The sequence below is a fragment of the Maniola jurtina genome, chromosome 28, assembly GCF_905333055.1.
Source record: "Maniola jurtina chromosome 28, ilManJurt1.1, whole genome shotgun sequence".
Lineage (NCBI taxonomy): Eukaryota > Metazoa > Arthropoda > Insecta > Lepidoptera > Nymphalidae > Maniola > Maniola jurtina.
Genome location: NC_060056.1, coordinates 72607 through 96903, shown reverse-complemented (window position 1 = coordinate 96903; position 24297 = coordinate 72607). Strand labels below are relative to the sequence as shown.

The window sequence follows — 24297 nt, the reverse complement described above, 5'->3', positions numbered from 1 at the left end:
TATCTCTTGAGGAATTGTTTGCTGTATAATATGTATGTTTGTGTTTTAAAATTATTTAAATTACAATTTCAAGGTTATTTCTCACATTTTGGACTTTGTGCCTTTGCTTAATTAGGTAATTAATGCCATAACAAAAAACGCTAATATTTACTGAGTTCTTTTTTTTTATCTGGTTGTACAGAGTTCTATTTTTAACTTTAAGGTTAAAATTCTGTTTAAATATATCTATCTACGTTTTTACTAAGACAAAATATACTTATTACTTAGTTTTAAGAAAATTAGTAAGTTCTAGTTATTATCATAAAACTGGTAACTTTTCCTCATAGTAAAACTTAGGTACTAAAATAAGTCTTATGTAAGTAAAATCATACTTATTTAAATCATTTTTAAAGCTACATTAAATAGGTACTTAATATATTTTTTTTAGACTGATGATAATGGTTCACTAAAATAAGTAAATTGTTTTTTAATGTATCTACAAAAAATATTCTTGTAGCAGCAAGTGTTATCTTTGATTGTTTTTATAATAAGCCTGTGTTATCTTGGAGTACTAATAAAACAATGAGTTGTCAGTTTTTATTTGAGTTATTGTACACACATACTCAGCTGATAACTACTGTTGGGGTGAATACTGAATGGTTTTGATAAGTCTTGGTGCTTTGCCAAGATTATGTTTAGAAGAAAGAATTATATAACTTTTTTAGTACTTTCCAATGGCCACGGCTGGTCTCATGGGCTGAATTCAGATCCTGAAACTAAAACGCTCAAAATTAAATCATGATCAACCCATTGCTGGCTCACTACTGAGCACAGGTCTCCTCTCAGGGTTCACCTTATAATTCACCACGCTGGCCCAGTGCGGACTGACAGACTTCACACACCTTTGAGAGCATTACGGAGAACTCTCAGGCATGCAGGTTTCCTCACGAGGTTTTCCTTCACAGTTAAAGCAAGTGATATTTAACTTACATAGGAGGCCCACGTCTTAAACACTGCTTTTTCACCTCTTAAAAAGTAGTGTGTGATTATATTAAATTGTATGGTTTTTTCTTTGAAGAATTGAATTAAGAAACGAAAAATATAAAGAAAAAGACTCCAGGTTCAATGTCCTGATAATGATAAACACAATAATATGATTAACATATTATTATTTATTAGTGTACCTGTTTGACTTTGCATGCATTGCAAAACATAATATATTGGTGGAGTGTAGAGTAATAATACGACTAACATCATAGTGCTAATGCTAATTTTAGCCAAGGTTACTAAACTTATTACATATTTACATAAAATGTGTAACAAAAACTACATTGCATCCAGGGGTGTGTGGATCTTTCTTTATCGTTTACTATTAGCCACCAACTGAGATCTCACCTGGTGCTAAGTGATGATGCAGTCTAAGATGGAAGAGGAGCTAACTTGGAAGGGGTATTGAATTTTTTCTAATAAACCCACAGCAGCTTCGCTGGCGCAGTGGTAAGAGTTGTGGTCTTATTACAGTGAACCGATTGTGACGAAATTTGGTACAGCGTTAGTTTAAGTACATCCTGGGGACGGACATAGGCAACTTTTTATCCCGGAAAATCAAACATTTATCATAGGATCATTAAAAAACCTAAATCCACGTGGACAAAGTCGCGGGCATCCTTTAGTAATGAATTAAAAAACACATGTGCTTGATCATAAACATGGCTAAGCCTCATTGTGTGACGAGTCCCACGCCCAGCTGTGGGCAATGGTAGTGAGGAATGTTTGTGTTTCCAGCTGCAGGGGGCGCCATGTGAGCGGCGGCACGCGAGATGGCGGTGGGCGAGGCGCGCGTACCGCTACTCCGAGAGGAACGACTAGCGCACCATGGTACGTTTTTTTAAATTCCCTTACAAGCTAGCCTTTGACTGCAATCTCACCTGATGGTAAGTGATGATGCAGTCTCAGATGGAAGCAGGCTAACTTAGAAAGCAGCAATTTAAAAAAAAAAACAGTGTCGGCCAAGTGCAGGTCAGACTCGCATACCGAAGGTTCCAAACTCGGGTGTTTTTTCCGACAATTAGCACCAAAAATCGAAAACTATTATGCCTTAAAATATATAAAAATCTGTTTTAGAATGAACAGGTAAAGCTGTTTCATATGATACCCCACTTGGTATAGTTATCTTACTTTGAAAATTGAGTAGTAAGTAGTCTTTTGTGTTTAAGTCTGACTTGCACTTGCCTGGTTTTAGGGTTTTGTATTTTCATTTGTTGTAAGAATCTACTGACCTTAGTGTCACTGAGCAAGTGCCCTCATTCCAGGCGAGTCAGCGAAGAGCAAGCAGCTGTCCGGGACAGCGCTAGTGGTGACGTCACTGCTGTCCGGCGCCGCGGCCGGTGCGCTGGCCAAGACCGTCATAGCCCCTCTCGACCGCACCAAGATCAACTTCCAGACCTCGTGAGTTGACGTCGTTTACATACAATACTATAGAAGAGCAAGCAGCTGTCCGGGACAGCGCTAGTGGTGACGTCACTGCTGTCCGGCGCCGCGGCCGGTGCGCTGGCCAAGACCGTCATAGCCCCTCTCGACCGCACCAAGATCAACTTCCAGACCTCGTGAGTTGACGTCGTTTACATACAATACTATAGAAGAGCAAGCAGCTGTCCGGGACAGCGCTAGTGGTGACGTCACTGCTGTCCGGCGCCGCGGCCGGTGCGCTGGCCAAGACCGTCATAGCCCCTCTCGACCGCACCAAGATCAACTTCCAGACCTCGTGAGTTGACGTCGTTTACATACAATACTATAGAAGAGCAAGCAGCTGTCCGGGACAGCGCTAGTGGTGACGTCACTGCTGTCCGGCGCCGCGGCCGGTGCGCTGGCCAAGACCGTCATAGCCCCTCTCGACCGCACCAAGATCAACTTCCAGACCTCGTGAGTTGACGTCGTTTACATACAATACTATAGAAGAGCAAGCAGCTGTCCGGGACAGCGCTAGTGGTGACGTCACTGCTGTCCGGCGCCGCGGCCGGCGCGCTGGCCAAGACCGTCATAGCCCCTCTCGACCGCACCAAGATCAACTTCCAGACCTCGTGAGTTGACGTCGTTTACATACAATACTATAGAAGAGCAAGCAGCTGTCCGGGACAGCGCTAGTGGTGACGTCACTGCTGTCCGGCGCCGCGGCCGGCGCGCTGGCCAAGACCGTCATAGTCCCTCTCGACCGCACCAAGATCAACTTCCAGACCTCGTGAGTTGACGTCGTTTACATACAATACTATAGAAGAGCAAGCAGCTGTCCGGGACAGCGCTAGTGGTGACGTCACTGCTGTCCGGCGCCGCGGCCGGCGCGCTGGCCAAGACTGTCATAGCCCCTCTCGACCGCACCAAGATCAACTTCAAGACCTCGTGAGTTGACGTCGTTTACATACAATACTATAGAAGAGCAAGCAGCTGTCCGGGACAGCGCTAGTGGTGACGTCACTGCTGTCCGGCGCCGCGGCCGGCGCGCTGGCCAAGACCGTCATAGCCCCTCTCGACCGCACCAAGATCAACTTCCAGACCTCGTGAGTTGACGTCGTTTACATACAATACTATAGAAGAGCAAGCAGCTGTCCGGGACAGCGCTAGTGGTGACGTCACTGCCTTTTATAATGCCTTTGAATCGTTAAATCTTCCATCTGTTTCATTAAGTGAAATATCTTTCCTACCGAGAAGAATCAGCAAGAAACTCTGCAGTAGTTTTGCAAAAATTTCAGTCATTCAATGAATTAATCCTACAGGATGGTAAGTTGTAACTATTTTGTGATTTCTACTAAATGTTCTTTCTTGGTGGGCGGCATGTTGACGTTCAATCATGTTGCGTAAGCGGAAACATAGATGGCGCTGTATGTTATTGCGTAGCGGTAGTATTAGTCGCACGATTAATTAAGTATAATATAAGGATTCGGAAATTAAGTAAATGCTTAGTTAAATTGAAATGAAATGAAAATTTAATTTTAAAACTAAGTCCTTTGACAATAATTGTGTCGGGCACCCTGAAGTGTTTGTAAAACCTGTATCTTGGGTCCCTGCTCTTCCTTCTCAATCAAAGTATGTTTTATGTATGTATGGCGGATAGATGTTTTATAGATTAATTACCTACTTCTGGTATGGAGATCTGTCAATTTTGCTGCATTTTACATATTTCCCTGTTTGTAGCGAGATCCCGTACTCAGCGCGCGCGGCGGTACGCTTTATAGCGCACAGCGCACGCACGGAAGGATTTGTAGCGCTATGGCGCGGCAACAGCGCCACCATGGCGCGCATCATACCATACGCCGCTATACAGTTCACCGCGCACGAGCAGTGGAAGCGGGTACTGGGAGTGGACACGCCACAGACTGCTCAGTGAGTATTACTTAAGTCCAATTTGCCAATTTATTTCCAAAACTTCACTAGATGGCGCTGTTTATATGTCTCTCACGCTTTTCCTATCCGCTATTGGCTGTTGACTACGCGGCGTGTTATGACCGGGCGAATTTTGAGCAAGATAACACGGATCTCAGTTGTTTTTGTGTTTAAAGTTTGAATATCAAGAGGTCTGTATTTCATTGATGTATGTTCAGTTCAGTCTTAACCGGCGTTAGATTGCGCTTTTCTGCGCAAATGGTAGTACTTTAATTGAATGCTTTTATCGTTGTACTGTTTGGGTCAAGTTTTGTCCATGTCTATTAGGAAGATTATCGCCTATATCCTTAATAAATAAATTGCCTTATTTCGTAGTTTTAATGATTTAGTATTTTTCCCACGACGTGGGATTGACTCCTAGTGGCCTGCTTACGGAACGTTCGTTGACCTCTAGCGTCAGTTAGATGTTTTAGTTGCAATATATTGTGAACGTTTAAAAAAGGATTTTTTAATTTATTTTTTCGTTTTTTTTTTTGTGGCATCTCATCCGTAATCATCAGTATTTATTTATTTATTGACAACCAAAACAGATTACAATAATGATTTTAACCTAATTCTTAAATTGCTACATTTTGACCTTATTGCAATCCTACATGGTCGCACAACATAACCATGGTTTTTAAGGCACGCTTAGTTATTACTTAATATTAATAAATTAAATTTAATATAAACACTTAATAAGAATACTACTACACTTATACTACAATAAATAATAACCTAAGAATTCGACGAAATAACAATGTTATTCTATTTGTTTCTTAATTATTTTAACTACTTTTCTAGCAAAGTTATTAAATAGCAAAGTTATTAAGTACTATCACCTGTGTTCGTTGTTGCTAGCGCTCTGGTTACACCGTGAATTTCATGTCACCAGAGAGTCGCCCGTGCGGCTGCTGGTGGCGGGCTCGCTGGCGGGCGTGACGTCACAGAGCGCCACCTACCCGCTGGACCTGGCGCGCGCGCGCATGGCCGTCGCGGACTACCGCTCCCTGCGAGCCGTGTTCACGAGGGTGCTGAGGGAGGAGGGCCCCGTCACGCTGTACAGGTGAGCACTTGCCCCACCCTCTCCGCCTATCCCTCTTCCTCCAACCCCTCCCCGCCTCGCCCCTCCCATTACAGTGTTGTACGGGTGAGCATTTTTCCCCTTCTCTGCGCTCTTCCCTTTGCCCTCCGATCCTCTCCTCTCCATCTCATTCCTCCTACTCCATTTCATCTCCCCTCCTTCCCTCCACTTTCCCATTTGCTTCGCCCCTGACCCCCAATAGTCTCGTTGACGGTACAGGTGACGATTCCGTTCGAGATTTCAGCAACTCTTCCTCTTCCTCACTTTCCCCTTCCCCCTCTCAATTGTTATAACTCATAACAGTCGCCACTACAGTTTTCATGCTATATTATATTTATTACATAGTATATTCATTACATATAACCTTCCCCCTAACAAAAAACAGATGCTACATAATGCGTTTGCCTTCGCAGAGGCTTCCCCGCAACGGTGCTGGGCGTCATCCCGTATGCGGGAGTCTCGTTCTTCACCTACGACACACTGAGGCATTGGTATCTAGGTGAGTTTATCATCATACATGCATACATACAGCGTACATACATTCAAAAAAATCTTTTATTGTAACATATTTTGTTCTAGCTTTACCTTTTATTTTTTTTTCTCTTTTTGTATTTGTATAATAATCATCTAGTTTGTGTAAGTGGCACTGCCGTTCAATTAGATGTAAAATAAAATAAATAAATAAATAAATAAATCATCACCTCAATCACCGACCCACTACTGAGCACGGGACTCCTCTCGAAATGAGAAGAGTTCAGTCCAAGTGCAAATTGGCTGACTTTGCACACCTTTGATCGCATGCAGAACTCTGAGGCATGTAGTTTTCCTCACGATGTTTTCCTTCACCGTTATAGTTGCAAGCAGATGGCGCTTCATACGTCAGTTCCAAAATCAAACAGCAATTACTCGATACGGACCTAAGGTGGACTACTCACAATGCTCTCACTAGAGGGAGGCAGGAGTATCTTCAATGTAAAGTGAAAGTAGATCAAGTAAGCTGAATCACGCTAACGGAGTTTTCTGTAATTTGCTCTATACATGGAAGTTCCAAGATCGGCCCAGCTGGCGTCACCAAGCACAACACCGCTTGGTGGAAATTTTCTTATTGTACGGTTTGACCAGTCACCGTAATTTAATTCAGTGTCGTACATCTTTGCCCGCTTTCATCTTAGACTGCATCATCACTTAACACCGGGTGAGATCGAAGTCAAGGGCTAAATTGTAATAAAACTCCCCAGACTACACGGGTTCGAGCCCGCGAGGCATCACTAACATGGCGTGTGGCGGAGTGGCCGGCGCGCTCGCGCAGACCGCGTCCTACCCGCTCGACATCGTGCGGCGCCGCATGCAGACCGCGCGGCGTCGTGCGGACAAGACGTACCCGTACCCCACCATACTGGACACGCTGGCTACGGTGTACAGGTAACATTCACATCCACAGGTAATCTGGGTAATATGATATTACCTACGTTACCTGTGAGTAGATCCGTCCAAAAACCGAAATAACGACGATACGATTTGCGAAGATGACACTCGTTCCCAAGGTACTGGAATGACGACCTCGCTTGAAAAACGTAGCTAGATTGTATAACGGTATGATTATTACCATTATGGTATTACCATTATACCTACGTTACCTGTGAATAAACGTACTTATAATAATTTATTGGCTCACTACTATGCCAGAAAGTAAATAAATAGTACGAATACCTATTTCGTTTAAAAGATTTTTTTTGTTTAATTTGTACACTAGTGAGTGTCTTAGTGACTGCTGGCGACAATAACCATTTAAGACTGGTACATTTTGTTAGATACTTTTCTTAGTGTGCGACTAAGTTACGTAAGACTGTAAGACTTGCTGGTTGCTGTCTGATCTAATGATGGTTTTCATCTATTAACTATTTTGTTTCCACCGTCAGGTTGGAAGGCTGGCGCGGGTTCTTCAAGGGGCTGAGCATGAACTGGGTGAAGGGGCCCATCGCCGTCGGCATCTCCTTCTCCTCCTACGACGCCATCAAGCGCACACTCCGAGACGTCTCCCTCACGCTCACCACGTGAGGGGCACGCTGGTAATCACTGATTACCGAGATTACCTGTTGTTTTATTATGTACTACGTGATACGGGCTAGTTCCACATGGTACAATAAGAACAACAGGTTGGTAATCATTGATTACTGATATTACTTGTAGTATTTAAACTCAAATATTTTCTTTGATGTCAATTCATTTCCACTGTTACAATTGTTTTTATTTATCTATCGTTTAAAATAAAACTATATCCGATAAATAGAAAACCTCGTGAGATAATTTATGCTGTACTTTCCTATAGTGGATAGATCCACGGAGAGAAGTTAATATAGAGTCACTCTGTTAGGAAAACCCATACAAATGACAGAGATAAAAAAGTCAGCGGGCGTTATCCATTTTGAGCGACCTATATCAAAGATAAAGTTGAAAACTAAAACCTAAATAAACGCTGAAATATTTGAGTGAATTTGTTTTTCTGTCGCTTGGTATATTTTAATGTTGTTGTACATTTATATTCATGAGCTCAGAATTTTCTCCTCTTTCATTTGACATTCCACTCGATACAATAGCAAAAAATTTTTTTGTATAAAATATAGCCTATGTCACCCAGACCTTTACAACGAATCAATTGACACATGATCAAAATCGGCCCAGTAGTTTAGGTTGTACTACACTAACTAGTAGTTAAGGAATACACAGAATCTGGATTCAAACACATACATACAAAGACTGCTAAAATCATAACCCTTCCTTATGGCTTTGCCGCAGTCGGGTCAAAACGAGCCTATTTTTTTCATACTATTCTATCGAAAGAAGTACGGGAAACAGGTTCATTTGTGATTGGTTGGTCACTCAAAGTGGATAACGCTCGTTGTTTTTGTGTTTGTCATTAGTATGGGATATAACGTAACAGAGAGAGTCTTGTATTGACTTCTGGTATGTTGGTAATCAATGATTACTGATTTTACCAGTCTTACTTGAACTGTTAAAAGTAATAATTGAATAGTGAAAGTGCCACATGACGAGGTTATGTTGAGTAATTTTGGTAATCTATGATTACTTGAAAACACTCAACAAAACTTAATAAAAATTATTATATTACAAATGTTTAAATTGATGTTATATGGTTTACATGCATTGTGTGGCATGCTCAATGAATAAAAATGAAAAAGTTAAACAAAAAAAAATTACCAACTTTTTTTTATTATATACACACAAATTATGTAAATATGTGTTGCTTATGGAAAATATGTTCAGAAAAATTCATTTGTAGATATTTTTGTGATTTTGTAACAAATTGTCTCCAGCTTTGGCTTAAAGCTATGTAAAGTAAAAAAGTTGAAAAGTACCTACATAATTTAAAATGTTGAAAGATAGATTAGGTTAGATTTTATTTCAAAAGAGTCTCTTTTTGTGTTAAATTTTTCAAAATAATAAAAGTGAGCTTTTTTTAAATTAGACTTTAAAAAAGTTAACTTCATAAATCATTAGTCACGAATTATTATACTTTGAAGAACTAAAATTAAAATGAGCAATATTACTAAAATTATAATTATTACTCGTTTGATATTACTAAAATGATATTTATTACTCGGTTGATATTAGTAAAATGGTAATTATTACTCGATTAATGATAACTTTAGTGATATTTCGCGAGCAATGTTTGTAAGTTGTAATATACCCAACAACCCAGTTGTAATATATATGTAACCCATGAATAAAAAAATATGACAAGTAACATAAAAAAATATGAAGTATGTTATGAAATTATAATGAAATATGGTTACTGTTCCAAAGAAACTTTTTATCAAATTATATTAATGTTTTGTCGCTTTCGCAAGCATTATGTGATGTTAAAAAATTTGCTAATTGCGTTTTTTACTGTGGTTGCGATTGTATAGTTTTAGGAAATAAATAATATATGAAAAAATTATAGTTTATACCTACTGTTATTAAAAAAATCGTTTAATATTTTGTATAGGTATAGTTAAGACCGTTTTTTCTTAGTTTGCTTAAAAGATGAACAAATCGCAAAAACGCGTAAGCGACGCTATTTGCCCGGCGCTTTGAACCTTTCTGCAGTTAAGTTTTTCAGTCGAGTAATGATTTGATAGTCAGTTCGCGGCAATGAGGTCGTATATGCCTATTTGTTTACCTTTTAAGTAAACTTAGGGTAAGTAAAGTAGGTATAGTAAAATAGTTGGAACAACGCAATGCGCCAGTAATTTTATTGTTTTGTTGCTTATTTTGTTTTTATCTATTTTGGAAACAATACTCGCTTTGCATTAAGATCTGTTTTCGGACAAAATAATCTATCTATCTATAATCTGTCGGTAAGTTACTTAGCAACGTTGTTATTTGTCTGTATATCTACAGATATCATGGTCTTTTCAAAATAAAATCAAAAGCATTTATTCAAAAGGGGTACCATGGTACACTTTTTGGTTGAATTTGTGAGATAATGATGTAATGGTGATTATTAATTACGTAATTCAAGACTAAAGCTACGAGGGTTCCAAACGCGCCCTATTCTGAGAAGAGCCCACAACAAATTCAACCATTTCACACTATCACTTAAAAACTATTAAGCAAGTAATTCCTAAGCTTTCTTATCATTCAAATGATCCTTTACATTGTTATAGGATTTAATAAGTTTACGTTTTATGAAAACTTCGATTTTTTTTTTTGACATTGTTAAGTAACTTATCCACAGATTACAGATAGATTGATTAGAATATTGATTTCGGGCGTCATTCGATGGTCACAGATAAACATATGCATCGAATTTAGAGGCTGAAATATGTTTCATCAAAATCGGCTTAGTCAATTAACTATTTCGAATAATATTCCATTTTATATCTCAAATGTAAATAATAATTTATTATTATAACTGTACGTAGGTATATGAAATCAGGTTATTGAATTGAAAATAAAGGTTACCTACATATATTTTAAATTTTGGTGGTTTTTGGTTGTTATTATTATTTTGTTCTTTAAACAGTTTGCCATAATATTTTAGAAATTATGAATTTGAATGTATATTGTATAGTAAATAAATAATTCATTCATTTTAATATTATACTTTTTATTTATCAATATGAAATGTTGACTGAATGTAATCAGGGACAATAATAGTATTAATATTATGTATGTACCAAGATTTTACAACAAGAAATATAAGTAATTTTGAAAAAAGTAACTGGTAATAATTTTGGTTTTTTTAATTATTAATTTTTTTATTAATGACTTTATTTTTTAATAGAATACACACATTTAAAATGTTATTGAAATGTTTACTAATATTGTTATATTTAATTAAAAAAAAATATGTTGAAAATGAAGCAAAAAAGTTTATGATAGAATTTTAAAATATTTGTATTTTCTAGTCTATGCACACAGTTTTGTATAAATGTTTAATTTTACGTTACTGTACATATTATATTTAGTTTTAAAAAATGAGTATTAAAAATACCTACTTTTTTGTAACTAAATACTAGATGTTATCGAATTAAATAAAACTTTTAAAAATTTTCATTGCGTTTTAATTTTATTTACCTCGAAATCTTTTATTGTTGGTATTTCAATATAACCATAGCTAGACGATGCCTGCGACTTCGTCCGCGTGAAATTAAGTTTTAGTATTTTTTTTTTGGGAAACATCAAATGAAAAACCCGTGATATTGGAAGAAACATTTTAATTTAATTTTTACAGAAATTTTTAAAATTAATCTTATTGACTAATATTGCACAGTTATTTTCAATAAAAGTTACATAAATTAAACCTGACTATGCAATTTATAATTTAAAAGTAAAACTTTTCTTACGCCTACCTTACTGTATTTATCATTATTTTTCTTTTATTTAAAATTAACTATTACTAATCTATGTCTGATGACTTACCTATTTAAATACTTAGTTCCTAGTTACCTAGTTAATACTTAAACTATTAGTTTTTGGTATCGTTTAGTTAGACTTAGGTACCATTAGGTACAGTACCTACTTATATCAAGAAACGGGGAAGTACCCTATAGGTTTTTTTGACAGACACGACAGAAAACAAAGTGATCCTTTATGGGTTCCGTTTTTCCTTTTGAAGTACGGAACCCTAAAATAAAGAAATGTCTGTCATAGTGTATAGTGTGTGGAGTGCTAGTTTGTAGAGCAAATGGCGAATCCTTTTTTAGATTGTATGTGCAGTAAATGCTTTGAGTTGGAAGTACAGTCCGACAAGGATCTTTTGGCATTTGAATGTCATTGACAGCCCCCCGTCAATGACATTCAAGTAGTTGTAGAAGAACGCTGCCGTGATGTTAATAAATGTAGGTACCTACCTATATAGAATGGCTTGAATTATTAAAACGAAAGTGAATTTTTACTAAGCAACACCCAGAGACATGCTAGGTAGCACATCTCTGGCAACACCACATACAAGGGGACAGCGTGACACTTCACAAGATGGCGGCGTTAGTTCCGATTTTGGGCACGCGCCAATAGATCCTTGCCGCACTGTATGAACGCCTAAGTGTCGTAGTGCGCGGCGTGCTGGTAGTAGCGGCGGTAGTCTGTAGGTGGTACACTGGTGGTGGGCGCGGCGGCGGCGGCGGCCGGCGCGTAGGGCGGGCAGTAGAGCTGCGTGAGCATTTCGTAGGGCGCGGGCGGCACGCGGCTCATGCTGAACAGCGCCTCCGGGTCGCACACGAACTTGTACACGTAGCGTTCACCTGCAACCGAGAACCAGTGTCTCTAGCCCGCATACCTTCGTATCGTGGCAACCCCCTGCCAGACGCCCTTCAACTGTTGAACTTTAGGGCGTTGGGGGCACGAGGGGCCCACAACCCTAACAGACTTGTGACGTCACACTTTCACGGTGTATCGTGTTCGGTGTTCGCCGCACGGCTTTGCCCACTTGGAACTATACACTGTACAATATCTTCATCGAAGCGTTATACCTATTTTGTAAACATCTCCTCCTCCGATTCGCACTTGGCCAATTTTCGGGTGGCTGTGACCACAACCTTTTTGAGAGCTGGACCCACGCCTGCGTCTGGCGGGAGTCTGCCACGACACTGCGGCTGAGATCTATAGAGCCAACTTTGACTTTGCTCAGACTTAAGACATCGTTAAAACGAGACAGCGTTATACCGCACTGGCATAAATCTGTCTCTTTTTAACTGAAGCGCAAAGTCTAAGCAAAGTCAAAGTGAGTTCTATAAATTAAGCATGATGTGATATTTAATACTATTCCGAAGAAAATATAAAAACCTTTGATTTTATACTTTGACGTAAGATTTTCATATTTTTATTACCTATTATTATATCCCAAAGCCACCATGATCCAAACTTCATAAGTAGTCGCTGATCGTTCCTCCCTGAGTTGGAGACAATACGCCGAGTTTCAGCTTTTATAAAATAAAGAAGGTCTGACACGCGCTGGCTCTTAGCCCATTACCTAAGGCACGTAAAAGCCCGGCTGAGATCTGTTTTTTTTTATTTACGACGTTTACACGTGCAATTGTGAAATTAGTGTCGTGAAACTAATTTCGTGCCACTCATTAGTAATTTCGTAATGTAAAATGATAGTGATTATAATATGTATGATCAGATATAATGGTGATAGTTAATAACGTAAACCTAAAACTAAGGCTACGAGGGCTGCAAACACGCCCTGCAGGGTTATGCTGTATCTCAGTGGCACACTAATTTCGTGAAAATTTCTAATAATTAAATGTCAAACTCAAATTTTCTATTCGCTAACGTCAGTTTTTAACCAAGATGACGTCATAGACAATGACTCTCGATCATAGCCATTAATGGGATGGAATAGAAACCGGAAATGCTTTTTCACGTATGTTTTCGTATCGATAGTTTTTAAAACTCTATTCACTAAGCAAAAATGACAGTTTGTAGTTAGAAACTTTATTAGGTGGCTACGATCGTTTTAACAACTAGTCGGGACCAGTGTTTTGCGACTCGCCACTATAATCCGTCCGTTTTATAGAGGTAATAATTTTTTAGCAATCTCAACGAATGTAGAGATGTTTTAATTTCGAAGGATTTTTATTAATTACAAATCGGCTGAATTCCGCTCGGTTTTTCAGGAAAATATATTATAATAAAAAATTGATACCTAGTACCTAGGTACTTACCTATTAGTTGTAAAAAGGTAAGTAATATAAAGTAAGGTTGGTTCGTCGGAGTTAAATTATTGTTATTTTGTAAGCAAGATAATAATTTAAAAAAAATATGGCTCGTGCCGTATTGATGGGGCATGCTGAAGAGCAGCGCCAACAAAAGGCGCTACGGGTCCACAGGCGCAGGCTGCGCGATATGTATAACCCAATGGAGCTGCCAGAAACAGAGTTCATTGCGAACTTTCGTTTGAGCAAGGCTGGCTACCAGCAGGTGTTAGAGGAACTCGGGCCTCACCTCCAAGCCGCTCGACGAAGGACAGCTGTTCGCATTGAACTTAATGTAAGTCTCATGTTACCTACATGAGACTTACCTTAAGTTCAATGCGAACTAAAGTACCTATTTCCTATCTTTGTACCTATTCTACTCCCTTTACAACCTCTCGCACTGCCAAGGGTCACTGGTAGAGATCTCTTATAGAGAGATAAGTGCTTCCCTGTCCACTTTTACTTTCTTTGTCTCTTAATTGTTACAACTTTCTGGTACAAAATAAAATAACAAATAAAAATAAAATTCTGATATTTATATTGAGGAAGAAAATATTGAGATTAATTTAACACAAAAATTGGATTTTATATTTATTGCAGATCCTAGCAGCTCTGCATTTTTATGCCACGGGTACATATCAGCGCCCAATGGGGACATCACATCGTGCAGCCTGGTTTCCTAGAGGCCCTCCAGCGTATCGACCCATCGCAATATCGCGATGGGTCTCTGCAAACTCGACCAAGAGTTCGAATTGGCGCACAGAGACTTTTCTTCTTGGAGGCATCTAAATAGACAAAATATGCTTCATGATTTCGTTCAAATTGTGTACTGAAGGAATAATTAGATAGGTACACAATAAAAGCACTCAAGAATACTGTAATTCTATAGTCATTCTACAGCGTGTCCCATAAATAATGGATCAAACTTAAGCGCAAGATACATCACCTAATTATCTAAAACTAATTTGATCAGTTTAAAAAAAAACCAAAGGGTGACCAAGTTTTTGTGTTTTTTTTAGTTTGTCCATTTTTTCTATCCTAAATCAGTTTTTTTAACGCTGTAGCTGTAATAAATAATATTTTTTAGATCTGATTTTTGTTAAATATTGTTTATTAGTTTACCCATGTATTATGAAAACCATTTTAGTAAATAATGTTTTATTTGTTTCGGAAAAAATGTTTGAATCGAATAAATAATTTTCTTTGATTAAGACAACCCAAATTAAAAACAATCTCCTGTAAAAAAAATGTATGACACCGAAGTGTACCATTATTTTAAAAACTTGTACACTTATCAAGGTTTGCAAATTGGTATAAAACTTGCATCTGCTCCTTGTCGTTACAAAGATGCTGCCAAAAATCTAAGGGAGGTGCTGAATTATCAAAATTAAAAAAAATTGAAAAGTGTGCACATTCTAATTATCTTACTTTAAAATGTTTTATAATGTCTGTTTTCTTACCTAAATCACTAAAGCAAGCATTTTTAACCGACATCCAAAAAAGGAGGAGGTTCTCAATTCGTCGGGATCTTTTTTTTTTATTTTTTATGTATGTTCCCCGATTACTCAAAGACCCCTGGACCGATTTGGAAATATTTTTTTTTGTTTGAAAGGGTATACTGTGCAGGTGGTCCCATATAAATTTGGTGAAGATCTGATGAATATCTTCGGAGATGGAGAACAGAACTCCTCAATGGATAAGAGCAAATTGCTCGCGATCACTGTAATAGCTTAGTAAACAGTAGGGTTTTAACTGGGCATAGCATATTATAGTACAGTGGGGCCACTAAAAATTGTGAAATAAAAAAATTTCAAAAGAAAAATAAAACCGACTTCAAAAACCAAAAACACTAAAAAGTAGAAAATACTTTTTGTTTAGCTACACATGTAATGTACCTAGGTATGAAGTCGGGCGAGCTTCACTCTTGGATTTCTAATTTTGTTTTAATATGCTCGCTCGACTTCATACCTAGGTACATTACATGTGTAGCTAAACAAAATTTATTTTCTACTTTTTAGTGTTTTTGGTTTTTGAAGTCGGTTTTATTTTTCTTTTGAAATTTTTTTATTTCACAATTTTTAGTGGCCCCACTGTACTATAATATGCTATGCCCAGTTAAAACCCTACTGTTTACTAAACTATTACAGTAATCGCGAGCAATTTGCTCTTATCCATTGAGGAGTTCTGTTCTCCATCTCCGAAGATATTCATCAGATCTTCACCAAATTTATATGGGACCACCTGCACAGTATACCCTTTCAAACAAAAAAAAATATTTCCAAATCGGTCCAGGGGTCTTTGAGTAATCGGGGAACATACATAAAAAATAAAAAAAAAAGATCCCGACGAATTGAGAACCTCCTCCTTTTTTGGAAGTCGGTTAAAAATGCTTGCTTTAGTGATTTAGGTAAGAAAACAGACATTATAAAACATTTTAAAGTAAGATAATTAGAATGTGCACACTTTTCAATTTTTTTTAATTTTGATAATTCAGCACCTCCCTTAGATTTTTGGCAGCATCTTTGTAACGACAAGGAGCAGATGCAAGTTTTACACCAATTTGCAAACCTTGATAAGTGTACAAGTTTTTAAAATAATGGTACACTTCGGTGTCATACATTTTTTTTACAGGAGATTGTTTTTAATTTGGGTTGTCTTAATCAAAGAAAATTATTTATTCGATTCAAACATTTTTTCCGAAACAAATAAAACATTATTTACTAAAATGGTTTTCATAATACATGGGTAAACTAATAAACAATATTTAACAAAAATCAGATCTAAAAAATATTATTTATTACAGCTACAGCGTTAAAAAAACTGATTTAGGATAGAAAAAATGGACAAACTAAAAAAAACACAAAAACTTGGTCACCCTTTGGTTTTTTTTTAAACTGATCAAATTAGTTTTAGATAATTAGGTGATGTATCTTCCGCTTAAGTTTGATCCATTATTTATGGGACACGCTGTATAGTCATAATTCAAAGTTAGGTACTACAAAACACTAATCTATGCAAAACACAAAACCGTTTAAATTCAAGTCAAAGTTCAAACTGATGTAATGTCAATGTCAAATGTCCATAGATAATAATTAAAAACTAGTCGAAGTCGTACAATTTAAAAAGTCTTACATTTCTACTACGCTACCTGTCAGGCAGAGATATTTAATTTGGCCATATTATAAAGTCGATAAAATACGCTACTATGTTAATGTTGGCCAACTGCCAAGTGTTAGATACTCTTAATTAGTTAGCCACGCATTCGATACGGAATAGAAAAACACGTGACCTAAATTTCATGGATTTCTAACTGGACTCAATGTCTAACGAAAACTTTCAAAGATACAGAATAGCCTTGCTGGTCTGAGAAGAAGCCCGGTCACACACTCAGTCTCACCTGCGACTTTCTGCATGATTCCCTTCTCGTAGTAGTAGCGCAGCGATCGCGACAATTTGTCGTAGTTCATGGCGGGACGGTTCTTCTGCGCGCCCCAGCGCCGCGCCACCTGCACCATATTACACACATAATACAAGGTACGGACGGACGGACGGACGGACGGACAGACAGACAGACAGACAGACGACAAAGTGATAGTGAAAGAAAGAGAAGTCCTATAAGGGTTCCTTTTTCGCTTTTTAGGTACGGAACCCTAAAAATCGACTATAGTTACTTAGTACATGTGAGTTTTCATGCGCCTCCGTACATTAGATTGATGTGTTTATTATTATTCTTCAAAGAAATACCACGAGCAAAGAAGATTTTATAACTGGCTTGCGCTTGACTTCAATCACATCAAGCAATAGGAAATGATGCAGCCAGTATTGTACAGGATATAGTACAAGGTGCAACCAGAACGCTAGCAAAAACTTAGCGTTATTATTATACTACCTAAGCACAATACAATGCCACTAACGATTTGTCTTATCTTGTAGTTTTAGTGATTTAGTATTATTCAAACCAGCAATGTACAGTACATGATCATGATGACCGAGATTCTGTACCAGCTGTAACCAGAGCGCCAGCAAAAACGAAGACAGGTGATAGTACTGATGATTACTGGTAAGGCACCACAAAAAAACGTGATAATAGTAAATTTAAAAATCCTGTATTTTTCAAAAGATCACAGTATATTGCAAATAAGACATTTGACTGAGGTCAACAAGCGTTGCGTAAATAGATCACTCAGGGCCAATGCCGCGTGGTAGGGGGGCATTGACTCGAATTTTGCACGCTACACATAGTGGCAAAATACTAAATCACTAAAACTATAAAATAAGGCAATGGTTATTGGCATTGGATTATCTTAAGGTAGTATAATAATAACGCTAAGTTTTTGCAAGCCTTCTGGTTACAGGCTGTATAGTATGGAGTCCGTGGAGTTACCTCTTCTGGTTCGTGCAGCTTGAACTCCAGCCCGCGGCCGGTCCACGCCACGCAGCGCGCGCCCTCCGCCAGCAGCGACACCAGGAACTGCCACAGCTGCAGCGCGCCGCGCCGACCGCCCGCGCCGGCCCCTGCACAATACTCTGCCTAAGCCTCGATAGCTCAACGATTATTAGGAGAGGAATGAAAATATGGGCACGCTTTACGCTTACTTGAAAGGATAAATTAAATGATATACTTAGGAAGTGTCTACTGTCTAGACAACAACAAACGGCCATTTCATCACACTAATATTATAAAGGCGAAAGTTTGTATGTGTGTGTGTGTGTGTGTATGTTTGTTACTCCTTCACGTAAAAACTACGGGACGGATTTGGCTGAAATTTGGAATGGAGATAGATAATATCCTGGATTAGCACATAGGCTACTTTTTATCCCGGAAAATCAAAGAGTTTCCACGGGATTTCGAAAAACCTAAATCCACGCGGGCGAAGTCGCGGGCATCGGCTAGTTTAAAAATAAAACTTCCACAAGTGAAGTTATTCTATTAAAACCGGCCAAGGGCCAAGTAGTACGAGACAGATTCGCGCACCGAGGGTTCTCGGGTATTTTTCCGACATTTTGTACGATATATCAAAAAAATAAATAAAAATCTATTTGAGAATGTGCAGGTAAAGCCTTTTCATATGATACCCCACTTGGTATAGTTATCTTACTTTGAAAATTGAAAATACTAATTATTATTATTTGTTCCATTCCAGAACATTTTTTTTGCTGATGTACCTAACCAAAAATTCCTTTCCTTTACTTGTGCCATTTAGTCCTACTTGATTGCCAAATTTAATGATTCTAGGTCAATAAATAGGTTTTCTTGACAGACACGACAGACAGACAGACAGAGAACAAAGTGATCCTATAAGGGTTCCGTTTTTCCTTTTGAGGTACGTAAAGTAGTTTCACGACATTAATTTCATTATCAATTGCACGTGTAAACGTCTAATTTCGTAACGTTTACACGTGCAATTGGTAGTGGTAAATTCCGCATAAAACTTGTCCGCGCGAACATCTACAAACATTGCTAACGCGCTGCAATGCCGTGGTTTTCACAGCACATTGTTACTTGTACTGTTAACACGCAGGGCGCTGTAAGACCGCTCCACATAGTTCGTCAACAGACTGCACAACAGGTACTAGTGTAATATCTATGGACTGCACGTGTAAAAAGCTTTACCCGCGTGCGTAGTGGTGACGTGGTGGTGCGGTGATGACGCCTCGGCTCGCGGCGACGCGGGGCTGCAGTGCGAGCTGCTCACTGCGACAACAGACCAACTGTTAAAAACTAATCTATATAGATACGAGTGCATATAAAAACATTTGTGCTGACTGACTGACAATCTATCAATGCACAACCCATGAACGTATTATACTATTATATCTCTATGGCACAACCTAAACCGCTGAGATAAGAAACTTGAAATTTTGACAGGAGGCGCTCACAACAGTCACAACACATACTTAATTTCACCTTTTTAATAAGGTTAAAGGAATAAAAATTTGTATAAAAATTGAATCTGGGATCCTCCACTTGGGTTACCAGCCAGGTAACATCACCGTATTCCTGGTTGCTGCTGATCCCTTTTGGAGTCGTCCGAGGGGAAAAGTAGTATTCGGTACACCGGCCTGAATACTGCTTTTCCCCTAATAAACATGGCTAATATGATGCTAACATGGATATTCGAAGATAATGTTGGCTATGGCTAATGACCTGGCAGAGTGGAAGGTTTCTCCGCGTGTCCCTCTGATTAGCAGAGGGCACAGTGGATGAAGGCGAAGGAGGGAATGGGGTCCTCCACTTAAAAGTCCACAGCGCACACATTTGGAACCAGTCTTACCGAGTCTATCTCCCCAGATCTCCGCACTGCTTGACACGGCCTCCTCCCGCGCCTCGCTGGCCTCCGCCTCCTCTGTACACTTCACGTATGTGCTGCATCTGTTGACATTTGAATAGCTCAGTGAGTCGTCCACTTGTAGTTGCCCTCCCGCATCGCTCCACTACCGCAGGAGAGCACTCAGCTATGCGCTATAGTATAGCGGCTGTACCTATATCTTGACGGAGACCAGCAAACTACTAAAGAGATATTAAAGTTTCACACGCACATTTCACTAGCACAGTAGTTCGATTTCGTAAAACCTACATCAATCATTATTACAATCACAATTGTTGTCATTGGCTAAATGTAGGCTATTCTTGTTGCAACAATGCATTGTAGCCAATAGTGAGCGAGCCTCAACCAATCAGAGGTGATTGCGATCGTGACATTGTAGCTGTCATTCTACCACAATCGAGCAGCTGTTTACGACAAAAACCTCATTTAGGTACACGAGAGCTTTTTTGACGTCCGTTAAAAAAGCGTCCAAATAAAACAAAATTGTATTACCAAGCTAAATGTGTGGACAGATAACTACTTGGGAAATACATATTTTGTTTCATTTGGACGCTTTTTTAACGGATACTTAAAAAGCTCTCGTGTAAATGAGGCATTAGGGATCTTATGACAAAACGTATAAAGTAATGAAGCTTTTCTTGAAACTACCTGTGTATATAGTGATCTCTGTAGTCTGTCCTCGTCTCCTCCACTTCGCCTTTACATCTGCAAAAGTTTTATCATTATTTGCACAGTAGTTCCCACATAAATGCTATGTAATGCTTATATTAAAATAATATAAGTTGACCCCAGCCCGAAGTCTGAAAAAGAGTTAAGTGCGGGTTAAACTTGCACATGAAGACTCCGTATCAGCACAACAATTTTTTTTAGTTTTCAGTAAGTACAGCAAATTTCAATTTTTTATTAGTTGTTGTGATAGCGACATTATTAGATACCTACATAGGTACTTACGTACATATTCTGTAACAACTCTCTAGTCTCTACCTATTACGGTTCACGATTATATCGCCCGCTGACAAACAGACGGACAGACGGACAGACAGATGGAGGGACACTGGAGGCTGAGTAATAGGGTCCCGTTGGCACCCTTAGGATACAGAGGAATCCTAAAAATACCAACATTAATCAAGTAGTAGGTATAGTACAAATTGTGAATTAGGGGGTAATAATGATGTTTTTGGTGTGGTGCGAGGCTTTCCCCGTGGCTAGGTTACCACCCTACCGGCAAAGCCGTGCCGTCAAGTGATTTAGCGTTCCGGTACGATGCCGTGTGACCAAAGGAGTGTGCTAAAACTGCCATACCCCTTCCAGGTTAGGCCGCTTTCATCTTAGACTGCATCATCACTTACCACCAGGTGAGATTGCAGTCAAGAGCTAACTTGTATCTGAATAAAAAAAAAGGTATAGTACTTACTGCGTCTGTTGTGTGTCCACGTGCGTGTGTTCGAGCGTGTGTGTGTGTCGCTGCGTGTGTGCGTACAGCGGCGCGTGCGCGAGTGTGTGCGGGGGCAGCGGCTCGTACGACTCCCGGCGCGGAGGAGGCTCCCTGGGAAAACACAATATTTTGTGGTAAAATTATTGTGAAGAAAAACTTCACGTATTGTGCATCTAAGACACGATGCGCTCTCCACTGGCAATTTCCAAGCATGATTAAAATTCCTATAAAGGCTGTTATACATAAAATAAATGAAAAAATACCCTGAAATAAATGTTGTTTTCTTTATTTCACAGGTCTCCTTTACACATGGAATCCTTTAATGGATATTGTTATTAATTGAGCGGAATTTACATTATGAAATTAGTGGCACGAAATTAGTTTCACGACATTAATTTTATTATTAATTGCACGTGTAAACGTCTTATTTCGTATAATGTATGCATCACGAAATTAGACGTTTACACGAGCAATTCATAGTGAAATTAATGTTGTGAAACTAATTTCATAATGTAAATTCCGCTTTATATACAGTATAAAAATGTAAATAGGTACGTAGGTACTTACTAAAATAAAAAACTTTATTTCACAGAGAAACGCAAACACACCTTATTTCATTTCCCTAAATATTCAAGTATTTCCTTATCATCATTATCACGCTAAGATTATAAAGGCGAAAGTTTGTGTGCATCTGTGTGTGTATGTTTGTTACTCCTTCACGCAAAAACTACTGGACGGATTTGGCTGAAATTTGGAATGTAGATAGATAATATCCTGGATTAGCACATTTTTTTAGCTACTTTTTATCCCGGAAAATCAAAGGGTTCCCCCCGAGGTTTTTAAAAGTGAAGGGTACCTGTGCTGGTAGGGCAGGCCCCACGGCAGGAAGGGCGGCTGTGACATGACTAGCCAGCCATCGCACTCACGCACGCACCTCGTCACAGCATCTGCAACAACTAGCGAACATCGGTTACTTAACTAGGTACAACTAAAAGCCGCAATGGCTCAACGGTTACAGGAGGGGACAAATCTGAAAGGTCAGCGACTCAAATCCAACCCGTTGTACCTACTATTGTCATACCTAACTTTTTTATTCAGAAACATAAAAAAAATAAAAATTCAGATACAAGTTAGTCCTTAAGGCTCGGCCAGACTGTTTTAAAGAAGCCCTCCACATCGGTCTCCAACGGCGGTTTACAACACAACACGCGGTTTTACACTGTTGTAAACCGCCGTTGGAGACCGATCGATGTGGAGGGCTTGTTTAAAACAATCTGGCCCAGCCTTTAACTGCAATCTCATCTGGTGGTAAGTGATGATGCAGTCTAAGATGGAAGCGGTCTAACCTGGAAGGGGTATGGCAGATTTCATTAAACCCATATCCCTTTGGTCTGAACACAGCGTCACAGACGGCATCGTACCGGAACGCTAAATTCCTTTGCAGCACGGCTTTTGCTGGTAAGGTTGTAACAAGCAAAGGCCGAAGCGTACCACGACACCTGACCAGAATTCATAAAATCCCAACCCTCTACCGGGAATGGAACTCGGGACCTCCCACTAACAAGATCACAGCGCTCACCACCCACTGCGCCAGCCTGACAATAGTGCAACGGGGGGGGTTTGAACCGCCGACCTTCCGGAATTCAGTCCGCTCCTCAACCGTTGAGCTATCGAGGCCCAATTTAAATTAACATACGTAAAGGTTTCATTTCATTTGTTTCACAAAATGAAGAGCTTTTAAAAGCTGTTTCTTCAAACAATAAGTATTAAAAAAATGTCTATGTAAAACGCTGTCTCCCGTAAAAAATCTAAAACCCGTATTTGTGATGCTGGTAACCCGTAAATCAAAAAGTGGCAGGTGGCAACCCTAAGAGGTTCCTACGTAGAAATACAGATTCTAAACTAAATAAGTAAGACATCTTCACAAAAAGAGCCGCGGTGTAAGTAACTGCTCAATAACTAACACTAACTACATTGTCCCCCCCCCCCGCACCCCCCCTACCAGCACCCGCGACGCCCCTCCGCGGCGGGAAATTGCAGATTGTAGGCTGTAAGTTGATTTACTATCTTGACGAATCCTATCTGTTGGTGTCTATTTTTCGAAAAAATGTTTTTTTTTATGGGGAAACAAAGATAGGTACTTACAATACATAATAATCTCAACTGTGTACGCCGATATGGCTAATGTGTTGAACTATGTTTCTTAAAAATTTAATACTAGTATTGGATTGTATAAGCCCTTTGACATACAATCATAAAATTTGACAAGAAGCAATCTCTACGAGCAATATTTCATATTATTTGCGACTACAAACTTATATTTCCAGTTGGAGATGATTTAAACAATAAAATAATTACACATACCCCTTCCAGGTTAGCCCGCTTCCATCTTAGACTGCATCATCACTTACCATAAGGTGAGATTGCATCTGAATAATAAAACCATCTTTCCAACTCTTGGGGCGCGAGAGTTCCGTACATTTTTGGCAGTCTTGACAATAAGTATGATGCATTTCGTAAATCGAGAGACGCCTCAATCAGAATATCAAGAAAGCGTCACAGAAACTCGTCAAGGATGAAAAACCGGTCAAGTGCGAGTCGGACGAGTTCTTTTAGGGTTCCGTACGTACAATTTATTATTTTAGGTTTTGGATAAATATTTCTTTTCCGATTGTTCTAGCTGTACTATGAAACAACTTGGCAGATTAGGTACTTATTGATCAAAATGTTATCAAACAACACATTACATTAACTTCGAAAAACATCTTCGCTTTCCTGTAAAGTCGCTAAGGACTTACGTGGCGAGGCGCACCGCTCCAAACAATCCGAGGGACTAGGAGGCCGAGTTCG

The 24297-nt window shown here is 39.0% G+C and overlaps 2 protein-coding genes and 1 long non-coding RNA gene across 8 annotated transcripts in view; 1 reads left to right on the top strand and 2 right to left on the bottom strand.

Annotated features, from left to right (window-relative positions):
* LOC123879515 (mitochondrial coenzyme A transporter SLC25A42) overlaps positions 1 to 24297 on the top strand; it is a 32713-nt gene that overhangs the window by 509 nt on the left and 7907 nt on the right. For 2 of the 6 annotated variants that reach the window (XM_045927268.1, XM_045927267.1), the window contains exons 2-8: positions 1771 to 1857; positions 2292 to 2427; positions 4168 to 4356; positions 5291 to 5461; positions 5893 to 5978; positions 6718 to 6901; positions 7399 to 7552. In XM_045927268.1, coding sequence (XP_045783224.1) covers positions 1800 to 1857; positions 2292 to 2427; positions 4168 to 4356; positions 5291 to 5461; positions 5893 to 5978; positions 6718 to 6901; positions 7399 to 7537 — 963 coding nt within the window. In that variant the 5' untranslated portion in view covers positions 1771 to 1799 and the 3' untranslated portion in view covers positions 7538 to 7552. Of the gene's footprint in view, positions 1 to 170; positions 356 to 1764; positions 1858 to 2291; positions 2428 to 4167; positions 4357 to 5290; positions 5462 to 5892; positions 5979 to 6717; positions 6902 to 7398; positions 7595 to 17992; positions 17996 to 24297 lie in introns of those variants that run through there. The other 4 variants (XR_006799023.1, XM_045927269.1, XM_045927271.1 and 1 more) reach the window with 4 other exon arrangements.
* On the bottom strand, positions 7552 to 11031 carry LOC123879539. Its single transcript, XR_006799026.1, has 2 exons — positions 8414 to 11031; positions 7552 to 7802 (listed from the first exon to the last, which is right to left on the bottom strand). It is a non-coding gene; the product is annotated as an uncharacterized LOC123879539 (long non-coding RNA).
* LOC123879523 (ETV5-related protein Ets96B-like) lies at positions 11923 to 22350 on the bottom strand. The gene is made up of 7 exons (XM_045927285.1): positions 22304 to 22350; positions 20661 to 20717; positions 19959 to 20056; positions 19298 to 19378; positions 18068 to 18198; positions 17081 to 17189; positions 11923 to 12228 (listed from the first exon to the last, which is right to left on the bottom strand). Exons 1-7 carry the CDS (start codon positions 22348 to 22350, stop codon positions 12026 to 12028), a joined length of 726 nt encoding a protein of 241 aa, XP_045783241.1. The 3' UTR covers positions 11923 to 12025.

Excerpts from the sequence above, each read along its gene's own strand:
- LOC123879523 (XM_045927285.1), bottom strand. The coding sequence starts at position 22,350 with ATGTCACAGCCGCCCTTCCTGCCGTGGGGCCTGCCCTACCAGCACAG. Across the intron at positions 17,190-18,067 it reads AGCTGCACGAACCAGAAGAG|GTGGCGCGGCGCTGGGGCGC; the intron begins GTAACTCCACGG and ends AATATGGTGCAG. Across the intron at positions 12,229-17,080 it reads AATCATGCAGAAAGTCGCAG|GTGAACGCTACGTGTACAAG; the intron begins GTGAGACTGAGT and ends TCTCGGTTGCAG.